The following is a 15,015-nucleotide window of genomic DNA, read 5'->3' on the forward strand; positions in this document are numbered from 1 at the left end:
ATCAACGTTTTCATCCCCTTTGTCTTAGTTGGCCCCTGCATTGCCTCCCATGTGTCTTCTTCTCTCTCTCTCTCTCTCTTTCTTTCTCTCTCTCTCTCTCTCTCTCTCTCTCTCTCTCTTTTCTCTCTTTCTCTCTTTCTCTCACGATTCTTCGCAATATGTAAAGTGTGTGTGTGGCAGAGCTCTGGGACACAATCCAGCCTGCACTGTCATTGTTTTCTAACTCTAACAAGATACTGACAGGGTGGGTTGGGGAGGGTGGGGGATTCCTCAAGCACTTCCAGTGCTCCAGAGTCCAGTCCCCTCAGTCCTGGAGCCCAGCCGTCTGTGTTTTGTGGAGCGCTGGAGGGCCTCTCACGTGTGGTCAGAGCAGAGGACCAGCTGTTGGGTGCTGCCTCTTTAGGAGACTCTCAGGAGTTTGCGCTCAAGACTCAGCTGTTGTTTTGTCAACACCGCGGAAGTATGTTGAGGACTGTTGTTTAGGGTGTGGTGTCTTAAGGTATGTGTAGGTGTGTGTGTGTGTGTGTGTGTGTGTGTGTGTGAGATTAATTTTCACCTCATTAATCTACTGACATTCCATAGTCTTCCTCAGAGGGGGATCTAACGTGTGTGTTTCTGTTTCTTTGTGTGTTTGTGTGTGTTGTTTTTTTTTCAGGCGGACATGATGTTCAGTTCAGGAGTCTTCTGGATGGGGCTGATCTTCATCCCCATCACCTCTCTGGTGTTCGATGTGGCCTACAAAGTGTGAGTGTCTCCTCCGTTTGAACACTGCGCCACTCTAACCCACTGTCCTTCTCACCGCTCCAACACACACTCCGCTCAAACACACACTCCGCTCCAACACACACTCTGTTCAAGCACACACTCTGTATACACACTGACGCCGTTCCAACACACACTCCATTCAAACACTCACTCCGTTCAAACACACACTCTGCCCACACACTCACTCCACACAAAACACAAACTACTTCTAGACACACTTCACTCAAACACTCGCTCCGTTCAAACACACACTAGAGCGAGGAGAGCCCAAGACTCACACTGCGCTGTTAGCTGTTATTTTTCTTCCCTCATCACTAGTATTGCTCATCTGCGCATGGGGGAACTTTATTAGATTTAAAAATGATAAAGCTTGCAAAGCTCTGTATAAAAACGGGATATCGCCTTACACCATTTCATCCGAAATACAGACAGTTATGTTTGTTTTGTGTTTTACCATTTCATCGAAATACAGACAGTTATGTTTGTTTTGCTGAGCATACATCTGTTGGAGTTAGCCAGTTCAGCTCTAGCAGCAGAAGCAGCAGCTCTGGGCCTGGAGGATCCAGTCGGGCAGCAGCCAGCGCCTGCTGGGGTGGGCAGACCCTGCTAGAGTCAGCTTGGCTGGCCAGTCAATCGTGCCCTGCTGTGTTGGAACAGAACAGATATTACTCTCTGTGTTAGTCTGTCTCCTCCTCTTTCTCCTCCTCTCCTCTCCTCTCCTCTCCTCTCCTCTCCTCTCCTCTCCTCTCCTCTCCTCTCCTCTCCTCTCTCCTCCCCTTTTCTCTCCTCTCCTCTCCTCTCCTCTCCTCTCCTCTCCTCTCCTCTCCTCTCCTCTCCTCTCCTCTCTCCTCCCCTTTTCTCTCCTCTCCTCTCCTCTTCTCTCCTCTCCTCTCTCTCTCTTCCTCTCCAACCCCAACAGAATGAAGAAGGTGTGCTTTAAGACCTTGGTGGATGAGGTTCAGGAGCTGGAGGCCCTGTCCAAGGACCCCTGGGGCCGTGGAAATGGCAAGAGGTATGAGTCCGCCTTATCTGCCAAAGATCACATTACCCATAATCCCTGACGGCCAGGTGTCCCTCAGCAGGGCCACCCTCCTCCCCAGTGCCACCCCCCCTCCGCCTCCTTATCTGATAGGGTATCACCTGACATATTAAAGCAGATCCCACGTTCTAAAGATCTTTCGATCTTTAAATGTTTCACTTTTAGTGCTTTTATATAGCAACATTGACAATAGGCAATTTGTCAAAACTCCAAAAGAGTGGTGTATTGCATGTTGGTGTTTTGTGTTTTAATTGGTCTCTTATTTTCATTAACTTTTAAAGGCCAGAAGAAAATAGAGGTTAGCATGGATGGGGGTAAGACTGTTGTTAGCTAGCTAGCTAGCCCAGTAGAGCCCCTTAGTCCACTCCACTGTTGGAGTTAGCCAGTTCAGCTCTAGCAGCAGAAGCAGCAGCTCTGGGCCTGGAGGATCCAGTCGGGCAGCAGCCAGCGCCTGCTGGGGTGGGCAGACCCTGCTAGAGCCGCTTGGCTGGCCAGTCAGTCGTGCCCTGCTGTGTTGGAACAGAACAGATATTACTCTCTGTGTTAGTCTGTCTCCTCCTCTTTCTCCTTTCCCTGTTTCTCCTTCTCTTTCTCCTTCTCCTCCTTCTCTTTTTGCTTCTCCTCTTTCTCCTCCTCTCCTCTCTCTCTCTTCCTCTCCAACCCCAACAGAATGAAGAAGGTGTGCTTTAAGACCTTGGTGGATGAGGTTCAGGAGCTGGAGGCCCTGTCCAAGGACCCCGGGGCCGTGGTGCACGGCAAGAGGTATGAGTCCGCCCTTATCTGCCAAAGATCACATTACCCATAATCCCCTGACGGCCAGGTGTCCCTCAGCAGGGCCACCCTCCTCCCCAGTGCCACCCCCCCTCCGCCTCCTTATCTGATAGGGTATCACCTGACATATTAAAGCAGATCCCACGTTCTAAAGATCTTTCGATCTTTAAATGTTTCACTTTTAGTGCTTTTATATAGCAACATTGACAATAGGCAATTTGTCAAAACTCCAAAAGAGTGGTGTATTGCATGTTGGTGTTTTGTGTTTTAATTGGTCTCTTATTTTCATTAACTTTTAAAGGCCAGAAGAAAATAGAGGTTAGCATGGATGGGGGTAAGACTGTTGTTAGCTAGCTAGCTAGCCCAGTAGAGCCCCTTAGTCCACTCCACTGTTGGAGTTAGCCAGTTCAGCTCTAGCAGCAGAAGCAGCAGCTCTGGGCCTGGAGGATCCAGTCGGGCAGCAGCCAGCGCCTGCTGGGGTGGGCAGACCCTGCTAGAGCCGCTTGGCTGGCCAGTCAGTCGTGCCCTGCTGTGTTGGAACAGAACAGATATTACTCTCTGTGTTAGTCTGTCTCCTCCTCTTTCTCCTCCTCTCCTCTCCTCTCCTCTCCTCTCCTCTCCTCTTCTCTCCTCTCCTCTTCTCTCCTCTCCTTCTCTTCTCTCCTCTTCTCCTCTCTCCTCCCCTTTTCTCTCCTCTCCTCTCCTCTCTTCTCCTCTTTTCTCGTCTCTCCTCCCCTTTTCTCTCCTCTCCTCTCCTCTCTTCTCCTCTTTTCTCGTCTCTCCTCCCCTTTTCTCTCCTCTCCTCTCCTCTCTTCTCCTCTTTTCTCGTCTCTCCTCTCCTCTTCTCTCCTCTCCTCTCCTCTCTTCTCTAGATAGATACTTTATTGTCATTGTCACAGATACAACGAGACATTGTTTGGAACAAACCTGAGATGCCCAAAGATAAGCTAAAAAATAAATAAATAAATAGATAGATAGATAGTCCTCTTCTCTCCTGCTCTTTTTCACTTTCTCCAATAACAAGTAATAAAGACGTACTAGAAGTTGTGTAAATAAATCATCTTCTTTTTTCCCCCCTTTCTCTCTCTCTCTCTTTATCTCTCTGCAGTTTGACTGAGAGGGCTCAGCTCTTGAAGAATGTCTTTAAGAAGAGCACAGTTAGTCTTTACCGCTCGGACTCCATGCAGCAAAACCTACTCCGTAAGTCAACTGCGTTCACACACACACACACACACACTCACACACACACACACACACACACTTATCTTTACATGACCGCCTCCACCACACACACACACACACACACACTTATCTTTACATGACCGCCTCCACCACACACACACACACACTTATCTTTACATGGCCGCCTTTGCCACACACAAACACAGGCATCCGTGGCCTACTAGTTAGGGAATCGGATCAAAAGGTGACCAGTTCGATCCCTGACTGGTAGGAAAATTGTGGGTGGGGGGAGTGATTGAAGAGCACTCTTCCACATCCACATCCACAGATGATGTGCCCTTGAGCAAGGCACATAACCCCCAACTGCTCCCCAGACATCAGATCAAGGGCTGCTGGTGAGCTCACTTCTCCGTGTGTGTGTGTGTGTGTGTGTGTGTGTGTGTGTGTGTGTGTGTGTGTGTGTGTGTGTGTGTGTGTGTGTCTGTGTGTCTGTGTGTGTGTGTGTGTGTGTGTGTGTGTGTGTGTGTGTGTGTACACTACCTCTGATGAGTTAAATGTGGAGGACACATTTACCTCTACACAGTACATATCACACACACACACACACGCAAGCATCAACTCATACTGCACCTCTCTCATATGAAACGCTGCAGTGCTCTTTTTCCAGTCTCACTGACCATTAACAGTAACCACTAGTGCATACCTAGGTTCAGGTTCAGAGGAGGCCACACAGACCCTCAGTATCAGTATGTGAGTGCCTGAAGGCCAGAGTAGAATAAGGCTGGAATGTGTCAGCGTTTAAGAGTCGTGGGACACTATTTCTCAATTAAATGGGACTCCTCTTCTGTTTCCACATGTGGTAATGTGTGGTCTGTCATGCTGTCGTTTCATAGTGTGTCTTGGACAAACCCAGGCTGATATGAGAGAAAGATAAACATACGGAAGCACACGCAGCAGCTCACTCCCCTCCTGCAAGAGTGAGTGTGTGTGTGTGTGTGTGTGTGTGTGTGTGTGTGTGTGTGTGTGTGTGTGTGTGTGTGTGCCAGTGTGTGTGCCAGCAAGAGTGTGTGTGTGTGTGTGTGTGTGTGTGTGTGTGTGTGCCAGCAAAAGTGTGTGTGTGTGTGCTAGCAAAAGCGAAAAGCGTGTGTGTGTGTGTGTGTTTGAGGTACTTAAGACTATACACCTGTTCAGTCACAACTCAGAACTCGCAACTCTCCATCAAATCCCCAAATGTTCGAAGACAAAGTCTGGAGCCGATTGTGTACTAGAGAGGGCCGTCCATGCCTCCTGGACACGCCGCTCGCTCTCTCAGCTCTCTCAGCTCTCTTCTGTTTGCTCTGTTTCACTCATCACTTCTCTTCTCACAGTTTGCATATGTTGGAATTTCTCCTTCCTTTCTTTTGTGTGCTCATGTATGTTTCTTTCTTTTCCTTTTCTTCATTTTGTGTCTACTTTTAGGTGGGGATAGGAGACGGTCATATGTAGTTTGACCTTTGACCCTGTCATACCCTTAGCTGTAACGCACACCTAAGGCCCACCCCCCCCACCCAACCCAACCCAACCCCCCCCCCCCAGCTTTCATAGATATAATACCTGATACACGTGCTAGACAACCCGCTCACCCCCCTGCGCCTCAGCCCCCAGGAATCCTCTTACGACCGTACCCTATTCCCACAATCCTGTGTGGTTTTGCTGTGTGCGTGTGTGTGTGTGTGTGTAATGGTTTAGAAATGTAGAAGTGTTTAAAAATGTTATCGCTATCCTTCCCACAATGCACTGCTCTCACCGGCCCCTTGCATGCGGCTCCCAGGCCTGCAGGTAGAGGCCGAGTCCAGTGAGACGTGAGGTGAGTGGGGTCAGAGTTCAGAGGTCAGGCCTAGTGGCTTAGGCAGTGTTGAGAGGTGTTAGAGGAGTGTGTGGTTCAGTGGTTAGACAACAATAATAAATGCTGTGGGGATGGACAGTCCATTTTGCCTAAGTTAATGTTCTGTTCACCATCACATTATTTTAGTCTTTTGTTGTGTCTTAATTTTGTTTATTTTTTATTCATTGTATCATTTATAGTTTTAATTAAATTATTCTCCTTTTTTTACATTTCAAGTTTTAAAATGTTTTTTTGTCTTTGTTGTCCTCTGCAATGCCATGTGACCTTGTTGACCTTTTGAGAGCTTACGCCATCTCTCTCCTGCCCACCGCAGACGGCTATGCCTTCTCACAGGACGAGAACGGCGTGGTGTCCCAGTCGGAGGTGATCCGGGCCTACGACACCACCAAGCAGCGGACCACCGAGTGGTGAGACTCGACCGCCACTGCCGCCGGCCGCCGGACAGTCCTCGGTCCTTTCCTCATCCTCCACCCCGGAGCTGTTTTAGTGTGGGCAGAGCCCCTCTCGGGCACCCTGATCCTGGAGGCCCACGCGAAGCCACGGTGTGTGTGTGTGTGTGTGTGTGTGTGTGTGTGTGTGTGTGTTGCAAGTGTGTACTGTCTCAGACACACCATCCAGGCCGCCGTGACGACACTGAAAAAAACAACAACAGCAGTGAAGGAGGGTAGAGAGCACACAGTTTGTTGATTCTCTACGTCTTAGAAAAAAGGGAAAGAAAAAAAAATTAAATCAAAAGAAAAAAAAGATATGAAAAAATATATATATTGTCTGAAGCTATTCTTCACTTACGCCGTAGTTGTTTGTCCAGCAGAAATGATTACTGTGCTTGCATTTTTTTTGTTCTATTGTGTTTTGCAGTTGTGTTGGTCTGAATCTCCTCCCCTCTACTGATTGAAAAGGGGGATGGCGTCTACTTTTTGAAATTACTTGTCTCTTCTGATCTTTACTTGAGTGTAATGCCAAACTATGTTGTCCAAAATCGATCATATTTTTTTTTTTTTTTTTAGTGCCCAATTGGGGATGCTACACTACACACAAATCCCCCCCAAAAACGTTTTGACTAAAAACAGGAATTCACATTTTTTTGACAGCGGAAAACTTTCAGACGTAGACAGCCAAAGAACATAGTCCTGAATCTCTAAATGCAATCCCGATTTCCAACACAAAGACAGACATGCGCTTTGATAGCCTCAGCGCGTCCGGTCCAGCATGCGACTCTCTCTCTCGGCACTGAACAGATCACTGCACTCCCAGTTTGTTTTTTGTTTTCTTTTCATGTTCAATTCTTGCACTCGATGATCTACTGTATCAAAGCCTTACATTTGTTGTTGCCTTCAGCCATCATTACTTTCATTTGTTTATGTAGTTTTGATTTTTTTTTGATTATTATTATAAGTTTGCTGGTAGATGTTGTGCCTGTTGTTCTGTTTTGACAGCTTCTTGCAAAAGTCAGTCGTTTTCTGGCATTTTTGTTTTTGTTTGTTTTGTTTTGTACAGCATTATTTTGAAAGCTCTTAACAATTAACTTGCATTCCATGTGTTTCTCGGCTGCGACGATCACAAAGGTGCCTAACTAGGAGTTTAGTTTTCCTTTTTCCCTGCTAAAGAAAGTATTCCCAATTTTACTCGTTCCTTCTCATATTCCGTGCTTCGCGCCACGGGACAAAGACGTCCTCTTGGTCCCCAAAGGGAACATGAAGGGCCACATCCCTTTTGTGAGGACACTCAAACACCTCTGCCCGGTCATGTAACACAGGTGGGTGTCTGTCCAGTAGACAGACGGAATGAACGTCTTTATCCGCGTTAATGTCGGCTTACGAGCAGCGACTTCCGTCTCATTCCCGCTCTCTCCTTCAGAACGGAGAGTCAATCCTATAAAACATAAGTGCCATTAGCTCGAGGGAAAACAAAACGAAAGAAAACAAAAAAAAAGAGATAACCTGGAAATTCACACAGTATTGTTTAAAAGAAATACTTTGTGTCAATAGTTATTTTGTGAATTTGTATTTTTATATTGGACAAGTATGACTTTTCGGATCGACCTGCTTTGTAACGAATTGTCCTTTTTTCCAGACAATGACAGTGGTGAATGCGGTGCTTGTTGTTTTGTTTGTTTTTTTAGTTCCTGTATGACTAAAATGTCTGTAATGTTGTTAATAATGCTTCTTAATTTATTTATAGTCCAATGGTTGTGCATTTTTTGGTTTTCTTCTCCCTGTGGGAGATCAGGTTGTAGAGCGATTATCCAACGGGTGTTGTCTGCATGTGCATGTCTGCGTGTTTATTTGTGTGTGTGGGTGGGTGCGAGTGTGTGTGTGTGTGTGCGTGCGTGACAGAATCGGTGTATGTATGAGGTCTTTATTTTGTGAGCATGAGCACAGTATGTTAATTGGACAAGATTGTGTTTTGTTGATACTGAGAGAAATTATCGATTTTCTCTAACCTCCTTTTGAGCTTATAAGAGCGCGTGTGTGTGTGTTCATGTGTGCTGCTCGCTCTTTCATCTGTCCGCACGACTTGGCAGGTGTAATGATGAACTACTGTTAAATGCTGCATGGCCGTGTGTGTGTGTGTGTGTGTGTGTGTGTGTGTGTGGTTAGATCCTGCGTTCCAGCCTTTCTCCATTTGGGGCTGGGTGTGAGGGAACCGTCGTCTGTACTGCTAGCTTGACAGATGTTGCACAATGCATTGTTTTTAACTTTCCTGTAGTGGATAATTGTATTAATGGCCATTTGGTTCTGCTATTATTTATCTGGCTCTATGTTTGAATCCAGTTTTCCTTTCATCTCTCTCTCTCTCTCTCTCTCTCTCTGTCTCTTTCTCTCTAACCTCTTTCATGTGGTGTTCTTCTTTAAAAACAAACTCCAGAGTATTTACTCTCTTGGTTTTCCTTTGGGAGGATGTACAGTAAACAAAAAAATATATACATTTCAGGCTGTTGTTTTTTGATGGGGCTTTTTTTCTGTTACTGTTGCTGGTCGTCATCAGATGTCACAAACTCTGAGCTCTGTTGTTGGTCTACTGATGTGAAAGTTGTGGTGAATGGCTTAGGACTGTTGTCTTTCTTTTCTTCTTGTTTTTTTTTTTGTTTGTTTTTAACTCGTCATCTGTGGAAGTTGTTTGGTGGTTGCATGAATGGAGAATTAAAAAAACAAAAAAAAACGTTCAGTTTTCAAGTGTTTTAAACTGTACTTTGATTCTCTCTCCCTCTCTCTTGTCTTGGTCACTTTAAAGAGGAAAATGCACTTTTTCTATTTGAATCTACCCCCCCCCTTCCTCCTTTCTTTTACGTCCTCTGTTTGATGATTGTTCAGCATGTTGGGACTGCAAAAACTTTTAAGTGTTTCTGTCTTTTACTGCCATAAAGGACTACTGAAATAAACTTTACAACTGGAAAATGGACACTTGAGCCTCATGTCTCAATTTTTTTTGATAACATACCCTTCCCTGGCCCCGGGGGAGTCCTATCTCATTCGTCCACTGGGAACCACTTCGGCGACCAGATTCGGCGAACGCGCAAGCCTTTGGTGTGAAATTGAATTTCCATGTGCTCGGGTTGAACCTGATTGCCTTTTGGAAATCCAGCATTGACAGTCAAATTGTGACATGCGTCTGCAGTTCCATGCGCAAATTTTGCAAATACCAGATTAGCTCAGTGGCCCGTCACAAAAAGAAGGCAAGGGTACGAGTCATGTCAGTTTCTAAAATGCAGGGTTTTCGTCTAGAACCGCAGAAAGGCATTCTGTCCCACCCCCCAAACACACATCCACCACCCCCCACCTTTCAAATCGGTCCCTAAAGAGGCCAACTGGTTTTCTCTCCCATGACTGGTGTGTGTAGTGTATATGTGTGTGAGAGTGTCTTTAAATGTATTTTGTGTGTGTGTGTGTACTGAACTAAACAGGACATGCGAAAAAGCACTGCATATCCAAACAGGAAGAGGCAGGGAAAGACATTGTGAAAACATCCGTGCGCTGACACGCTTGACAAGCAGATGGAATCATTCTGATCATCTTTCGGCACGGTTGTTACTGCCCTAGAGACTGACCAGCCCTCACTTGGGTCTGCTCTGTGGTAATCTGAGGGCTCGGCAATGGCATCTCCTATTTGCATTTAACATAACAAGAAAATTTGTAGTGTTATTTTTAAGCGTATCCAGTGTCCCAGACAGTCTCCTCAGTCGGAGTTGAATCCAAAAAGGAGTACGATAGAATCAGATGGCTTTCTATATCTTTTTCCAAAAAATCATAACCTACGGGCTAGAAAACAGACAAGACGCCAATCTTTTTTTGAATAACCATTGTATTTCTAATATTGAGTCGTTGTACATAAGACAGTAAAGTGGATGTTGTTACTGAGGAGGTTGAGGGTTGCTCAACTTATAGGGTTGTGTTGGTCAATGACCATTAAATAAGCCCTTTCTGATCAAGCACTGGCACCACTGATACAAATCAGCGCTATTGGTCAGTTGTGACAAACATGGAATTTTGTACAAAGACGATACAATAAAAAAAAAAAAAAGTGACACTGCTACACTGTGACTGGCAGTGATCCGGTTCCGATTCTGTGCCCTGTTGAAATGGGCTGCTTTGAGTGCCGTGACCTATTGAGGCTTAAAAAGCTCCATGACTATCCAGCCACAGATGGTTTCATTAAAACAAACTATAAGTACACATGTGTCACATATTAATCTTAAAAAAAGTCTAATTTGCTTTCCGAAAATAGACTTCAAAATCAATTACATCCCCTTAAAAAATATGAATCGTCTACTCATTTGACATTTTAGCCCTGAAGGAATGGATGTATATGTTATGTAATGTATGGACACGTCTGCGTGTTGTTATCAGCTGACCTGGGCACAGCTACATAATTCAGTGACATTTAATCCAAAAGTAAAAGTTCTTTCTGTTCCCTCTTTTAGAGGGGCCTTGAGATTGTCAAAATACCTTTTTTTTTTTTTTTAATCCCTGGTTGTTTCCTTTTTAATGCCATTGGACAATATGAACGTGTCCAAAACAAACTGCCAACAGCTGTCTTTTCAGCCTTGATTTGGAAATTTCTGATTAGTTGTCTGTCCGAACAACCTTGACAAAAAATCCTCAAAATATTTAATGACCGATGTGTCCTGATACTTTGGCAGGTCAGTGAGAAAACAACGGGGGGAAATAAAGACTGCTTATAAAAGTGCATATTTTGTCCTCACATAAAACTCCATAGCTGGCAAGGCACGCTCGGATGGGGACCCGTGCACTGCGTTTGGGTCTAGAGAAAAGCCTTCACAGCTGGGATGGGGACCCGTGCACTGCGTTTGGGTCTAGAGAAAAGCCTTCACAGCTGGGTCAGTTGCTTCCTCTGTCTCCCTCACTCCAGCACATCCCTGAAGGTTCTCATGGAATTGCAGCAAAGGCACAGAAAACCCACCAGACTCGCACTCCCCCTGGTGTGATTCTACAACCAACCAAGGGCTCCACTGTGAGCTCCTATGCTTTATCCCCCCACCACACACACACACACACACACACACATCCACCGACACACACTCTTTTCCCTAGGGGGGGTGGGGTTCAGAGGGTGTCCAGGACCAGTCAGCTCTGGCCGAAGTCGGCGAAGCCCTTGGCCGTGCCGAAGGGCTCAGTCTGCAGGGGGAAAAAGTACTGCTGGGGCAGCAGGAAGCCCGAGCCCTGGGGGGCGTGGTGCAGCTGCAGTGAGGTGTGGGCATGGGAGTGGGCATGAGAGTGGGCATGGGTGTGAGGGTGGGGGGGTGGAGGAGGAGGCCCGCGCGAATGCGACAGGCCGCCATGGAGACACGCCGCGGGGGAGGTGTAGGGAGGGGGCGGCAGCGCCGGCTGGGTCGCCTGCGGCAGAATTGGCGGAGGAGGAAGGGGCGCCATCGAGGAGGAGCAGGACGAAGACGAGGAGAGAGCGCTGCCGAGGCCAGAGGGCATCAGGAGCTGCGTGGCGGGCGCCGCCTGCATGGGCGCTTGCAGGCCGGCGTCGGCGCCGCGGCCCAGCGAGAAGCGCCGCAGCGAGCCACCGCTGCCCGTGCCCGTGGTGGTGGCGCCGCCGGCCGAGCTGGAGCTGGTGGTGGCCGTGCTGGATTGGCGCGAGGGCGTGCGCAGCGACGCCGGCGCCGGCGTCAGGATCATGGGGATGGTCTCGCCCTGGCAGCTGCGCAGTGAGAAGTGCATGGGCGGCTGCGCCGGCTGCTTGGGACGCAGGCACGTGCAGCAGTAGACGGCCACCAACGAACCCACCACCACAAACGCCACAAAGATGGAGCCCACCATCAGGAAGGGCACGTAGATGGGCTCTGGAGGCGGAGAAAGACACAAAGTTACAAAGAGGTTGGGACATTACCATTTCATGACCAAATGACAATATAGCTTACCATATCATTATGGATCAACATCAACAGATGAATGCAAAACATGCACAGGCAGATACACAATGGCCCTCACATTGGACATCATTCCTTAATGTCTGTATACAGTTAAATTACTGCATGTGACCTGTTTTGTTAGGACCGTTGTGATTCCTATTCTAGAATTATTTATTACAAATACCAACAATATAACAGCAAAGTTTCTATATCCCACAGAACAACTAGCCTACTAAACACTTTGCTTAGAACTTTACATCGACTTGGAGTGTTAGTTTCCTATCTGATCTGTTTGCGCTTCTGTTGAACCTTTTAGAGAGGAGAGAAGGTAAGAACTGTGGGGACAGCCTGACACTTGAGACAGGAAGGCGCATTGGGTGTAAAATTTCAACATAGTATTTACCACAAAAACAAACTGTTTTCCTCCACAGCCGCGGGAAATGTTTATGGTCAAGATTCAAATTACTTGTGGGTTCAGCAGGTTTCGCTGTCCCGAGGCAGTAGTATTGAAAGCACATCCAAAGCTGTCGTTCAGTTGATGGAGTAGGCCTACTCCGTTTTGCAGTATGTCATAAACAGTAAAAATGTAAATAAATACAGAGGTTTTCAGTTGTAACTGGCAAAGACATATTTATCAAGCCTCATCAACAGTAGGCTACACTTCTCTATTTTCGTTTCATTGTTTTGTCGTGGCGATCGTAGGTAATTTGGTCCAAAGAAAAATACACGAGTCCTTGATGAAAGGTCAGATTACATCTCCGAACTGTAATGTGTGCTCGTGAAGGGGAAATCGGTGCAAATTGATTTATTTCCTTCAAACAAGGAAAAATATACGAGAGGTCACGGGCTGACGTTGACAGATGGCAGATTATCCACTTGATCAATAGTATTCTGGCTCTGAAATGAAATAAGATACATTCATAGGGGGTAGCCTGCAGTGCTTTAGAGGGGAATAATTGTCATCAAGCCACAGAATCTGTCCGAAAAATAATTATGTGGCAATTTAGTTTATACTTCAGACCTACTGTCACTTGCGAGCTTCACTCGAAAATAAACATCTACCAAAGTTCTTGTTTATTTTGCATTAGGCCTAGTGCAAGCCAGTACACTAAACTTGAAACGTTGTAACAAACCAGACAGTCTTTGTGAATGTCACATTACATAGCGCACACAAAACGAACACAGGCAAACTAGCCTACTCATCATAAAAGGAGAGCCATATTGATCAGTAGCCTATATTTGATTTAGAGGGAAAAATTTTAGCCTACCACACAAATCTAGCCTACTGCAGAAACCACAGCCAGTCTTCTAAAAATAAACCTTTTTTCATTGCACGAATAAATGTATTAAATCACACTTTATGAATAATGTATTAATGTTGACATGCATTAATGTCAACCGTTATGGTTAGGGCTGTTTAGACTTTAGAGAGCGCTAGGCCTAAGTCGTGCATATGCATTATGCTCAGTGTTATAGTTTGATATTTCTAAGACTTCAGAGACTCATCCAATAAGCACTATGACAACAAAAACTTATTCAAAATGTATTAACTTTAAACCACAATCATCTGGCAATAGTTTGGAATGAATTTATATAAATAAAATGAATACAAGTTAGAATATGTAATAGATATACTTGACTTTCTGTATTGTGGTCTGTTAGATCATAAAGGCGTAATATTTAATTTATAAACGAATGAATGTGATGCTTACTAATGCGGAAAAAATTATTTACACCTGAATCAAAACACAACATGAACTGATTATATTTTACATAAGATTAATTGTTTCCCCCTTTGTCATCAACAAGCAACAGATACTACAGAAACATTTGCTATTTGCATCAGTGACCAGGCTAAATTCCTTACGCCAAATGTATACCAACGGGGCTGAATGACCTGTGGTCCACCAAATAGGCCTAATTGCATCTCCAAATCTGCATTGGATTTCTACCCTGCATAATTTGGTGGGGTCCAGTTGACCACAGATATTAACCCTTATTCTGTTGTTGGGGAGTTAAAACTTTGAAACGTATTAAAAGTATCTTACGAGCTGCAAATTCGGTGTTCTCCACTTCCCTGTCATTGGTGCAACTCCCCTGGTCTAGCCGTGCGTCCACGGCAGCGCAGCAGTACCGAAGCGAGCATGTCCCGCAGCATACGGTCGCGTCCATCGTGTCGAAGTCTTCAGGGCACTGAAAGCCTTCGTGGTAATTTCCATGGCCGTCCAGCCAGCCGTGGCAATACTCTCCCTGGGCATCAGATATCCGGAGGTTCCATGTCAAGTAGCCCAGAAAAAGGCAGTTGAGAAGGCGCACCATGCCGGCGAATGTGCCGTAGTTTGCCCGTGACGCTTTGACTGGAATGCACGCTTTTTATTTCACACGATTGATTGTAGTTAATAAAACTGGCAAATGCGCTGCTGCAACCTCGTTGTATAATCCACAAAGATGTTTGGTTTATTTACCATCATGAAGTTGTTCATTTACACCACAAATGCTTTGATGAATCGTTGCTGTCATAGTTATCAGAGAGTTTTTCCAACTCTTCTAAATACAAAATCGCAAACAGAGGTACCGCTGCAAACTCCGATCATTCAGACCATCACAACAAATGCCGATTCTGTGATCCTTTAGCAGTTTTGCAGATCCTTTAGCAGATCCTTACATTTACCAGTTTCTGACATCCATTTTTCATTTAGTTCTCTGAATGTCCATTGTGTTCGCCAATATCAAATAGGACCCGGCAAAGCAGAAGCGGTCCAGAACATTGGAAAACATGAGAATTCTCAAGCCCCCTGTCAAAAGTTGTGAATAAAGGCTAGCAATCCAAATCCACGAGCGAGAGCGTGTGCGTCCTGTCAGTGGTGCCGTGCATCTGACCGCAACCTCATTTCAAACCTGTTGCTTTTTGTGAGCTCATCCGTTGACGCGCACGCAGCTTTGCTACGCAAACGTGCGCATTCATGTCTCTGCTCTCGCTTTGTGGTGTCTCAT

General features: G+C 45.8%; 2 protein-coding genes across 2 annotated transcripts in view; one reads left to right on the forward strand and one right to left on the reverse strand.

Moving 5' to 3' along the window:
• atp8a1 (ATPase phospholipid transporting 8A1) overlaps positions 1-9,044 on the forward strand; it is a 140,421-nt gene extending 131,377 nt beyond the window's left edge. The window contains 4 exon segments of the mRNA XM_048231901.1: positions 656-744; positions 2,474-2,566; positions 3,684-3,775; positions 5,956-9,044. Of these exon segments, the coding sequence (XP_048087858.1) occupies positions 656-744; positions 2,474-2,566; positions 3,684-3,775; positions 5,956-6,053 (372 nt within the window). The 3' untranslated portion in view covers positions 6,054-9,044.
• A 902-nt stretch (positions 9,045-9,946) lies between these two features.
• On the reverse strand, positions 9,947-14,981 carry shisa3 (shisa family member 3). The gene is made up of 2 exons (XM_048232143.1): positions 14,070-14,981; positions 9,947-11,952 (listed from the first exon to the last, which is right to left on the reverse strand). Exons 1-2 carry the CDS (start codon positions 14,338-14,340, stop codon positions 11,228-11,230), a joined length of 996 nt encoding a protein of 331 aa, XP_048088100.1. The 5' UTR covers positions 14,341-14,981; the 3' UTR covers positions 9,947-11,227.
• Between the last annotated feature and the right edge of the window lie 34 nt (positions 14,982-15,015).

Source organism: Alosa alosa, chromosome 21, assembly GCF_017589495.1.
Source record: "Alosa alosa isolate M-15738 ecotype Scorff River chromosome 21, AALO_Geno_1.1, whole genome shotgun sequence".
Taxonomy (NCBI): domain Eukaryota; kingdom Metazoa; phylum Chordata; class Actinopteri; order Clupeiformes; family Clupeidae; genus Alosa; species Alosa alosa.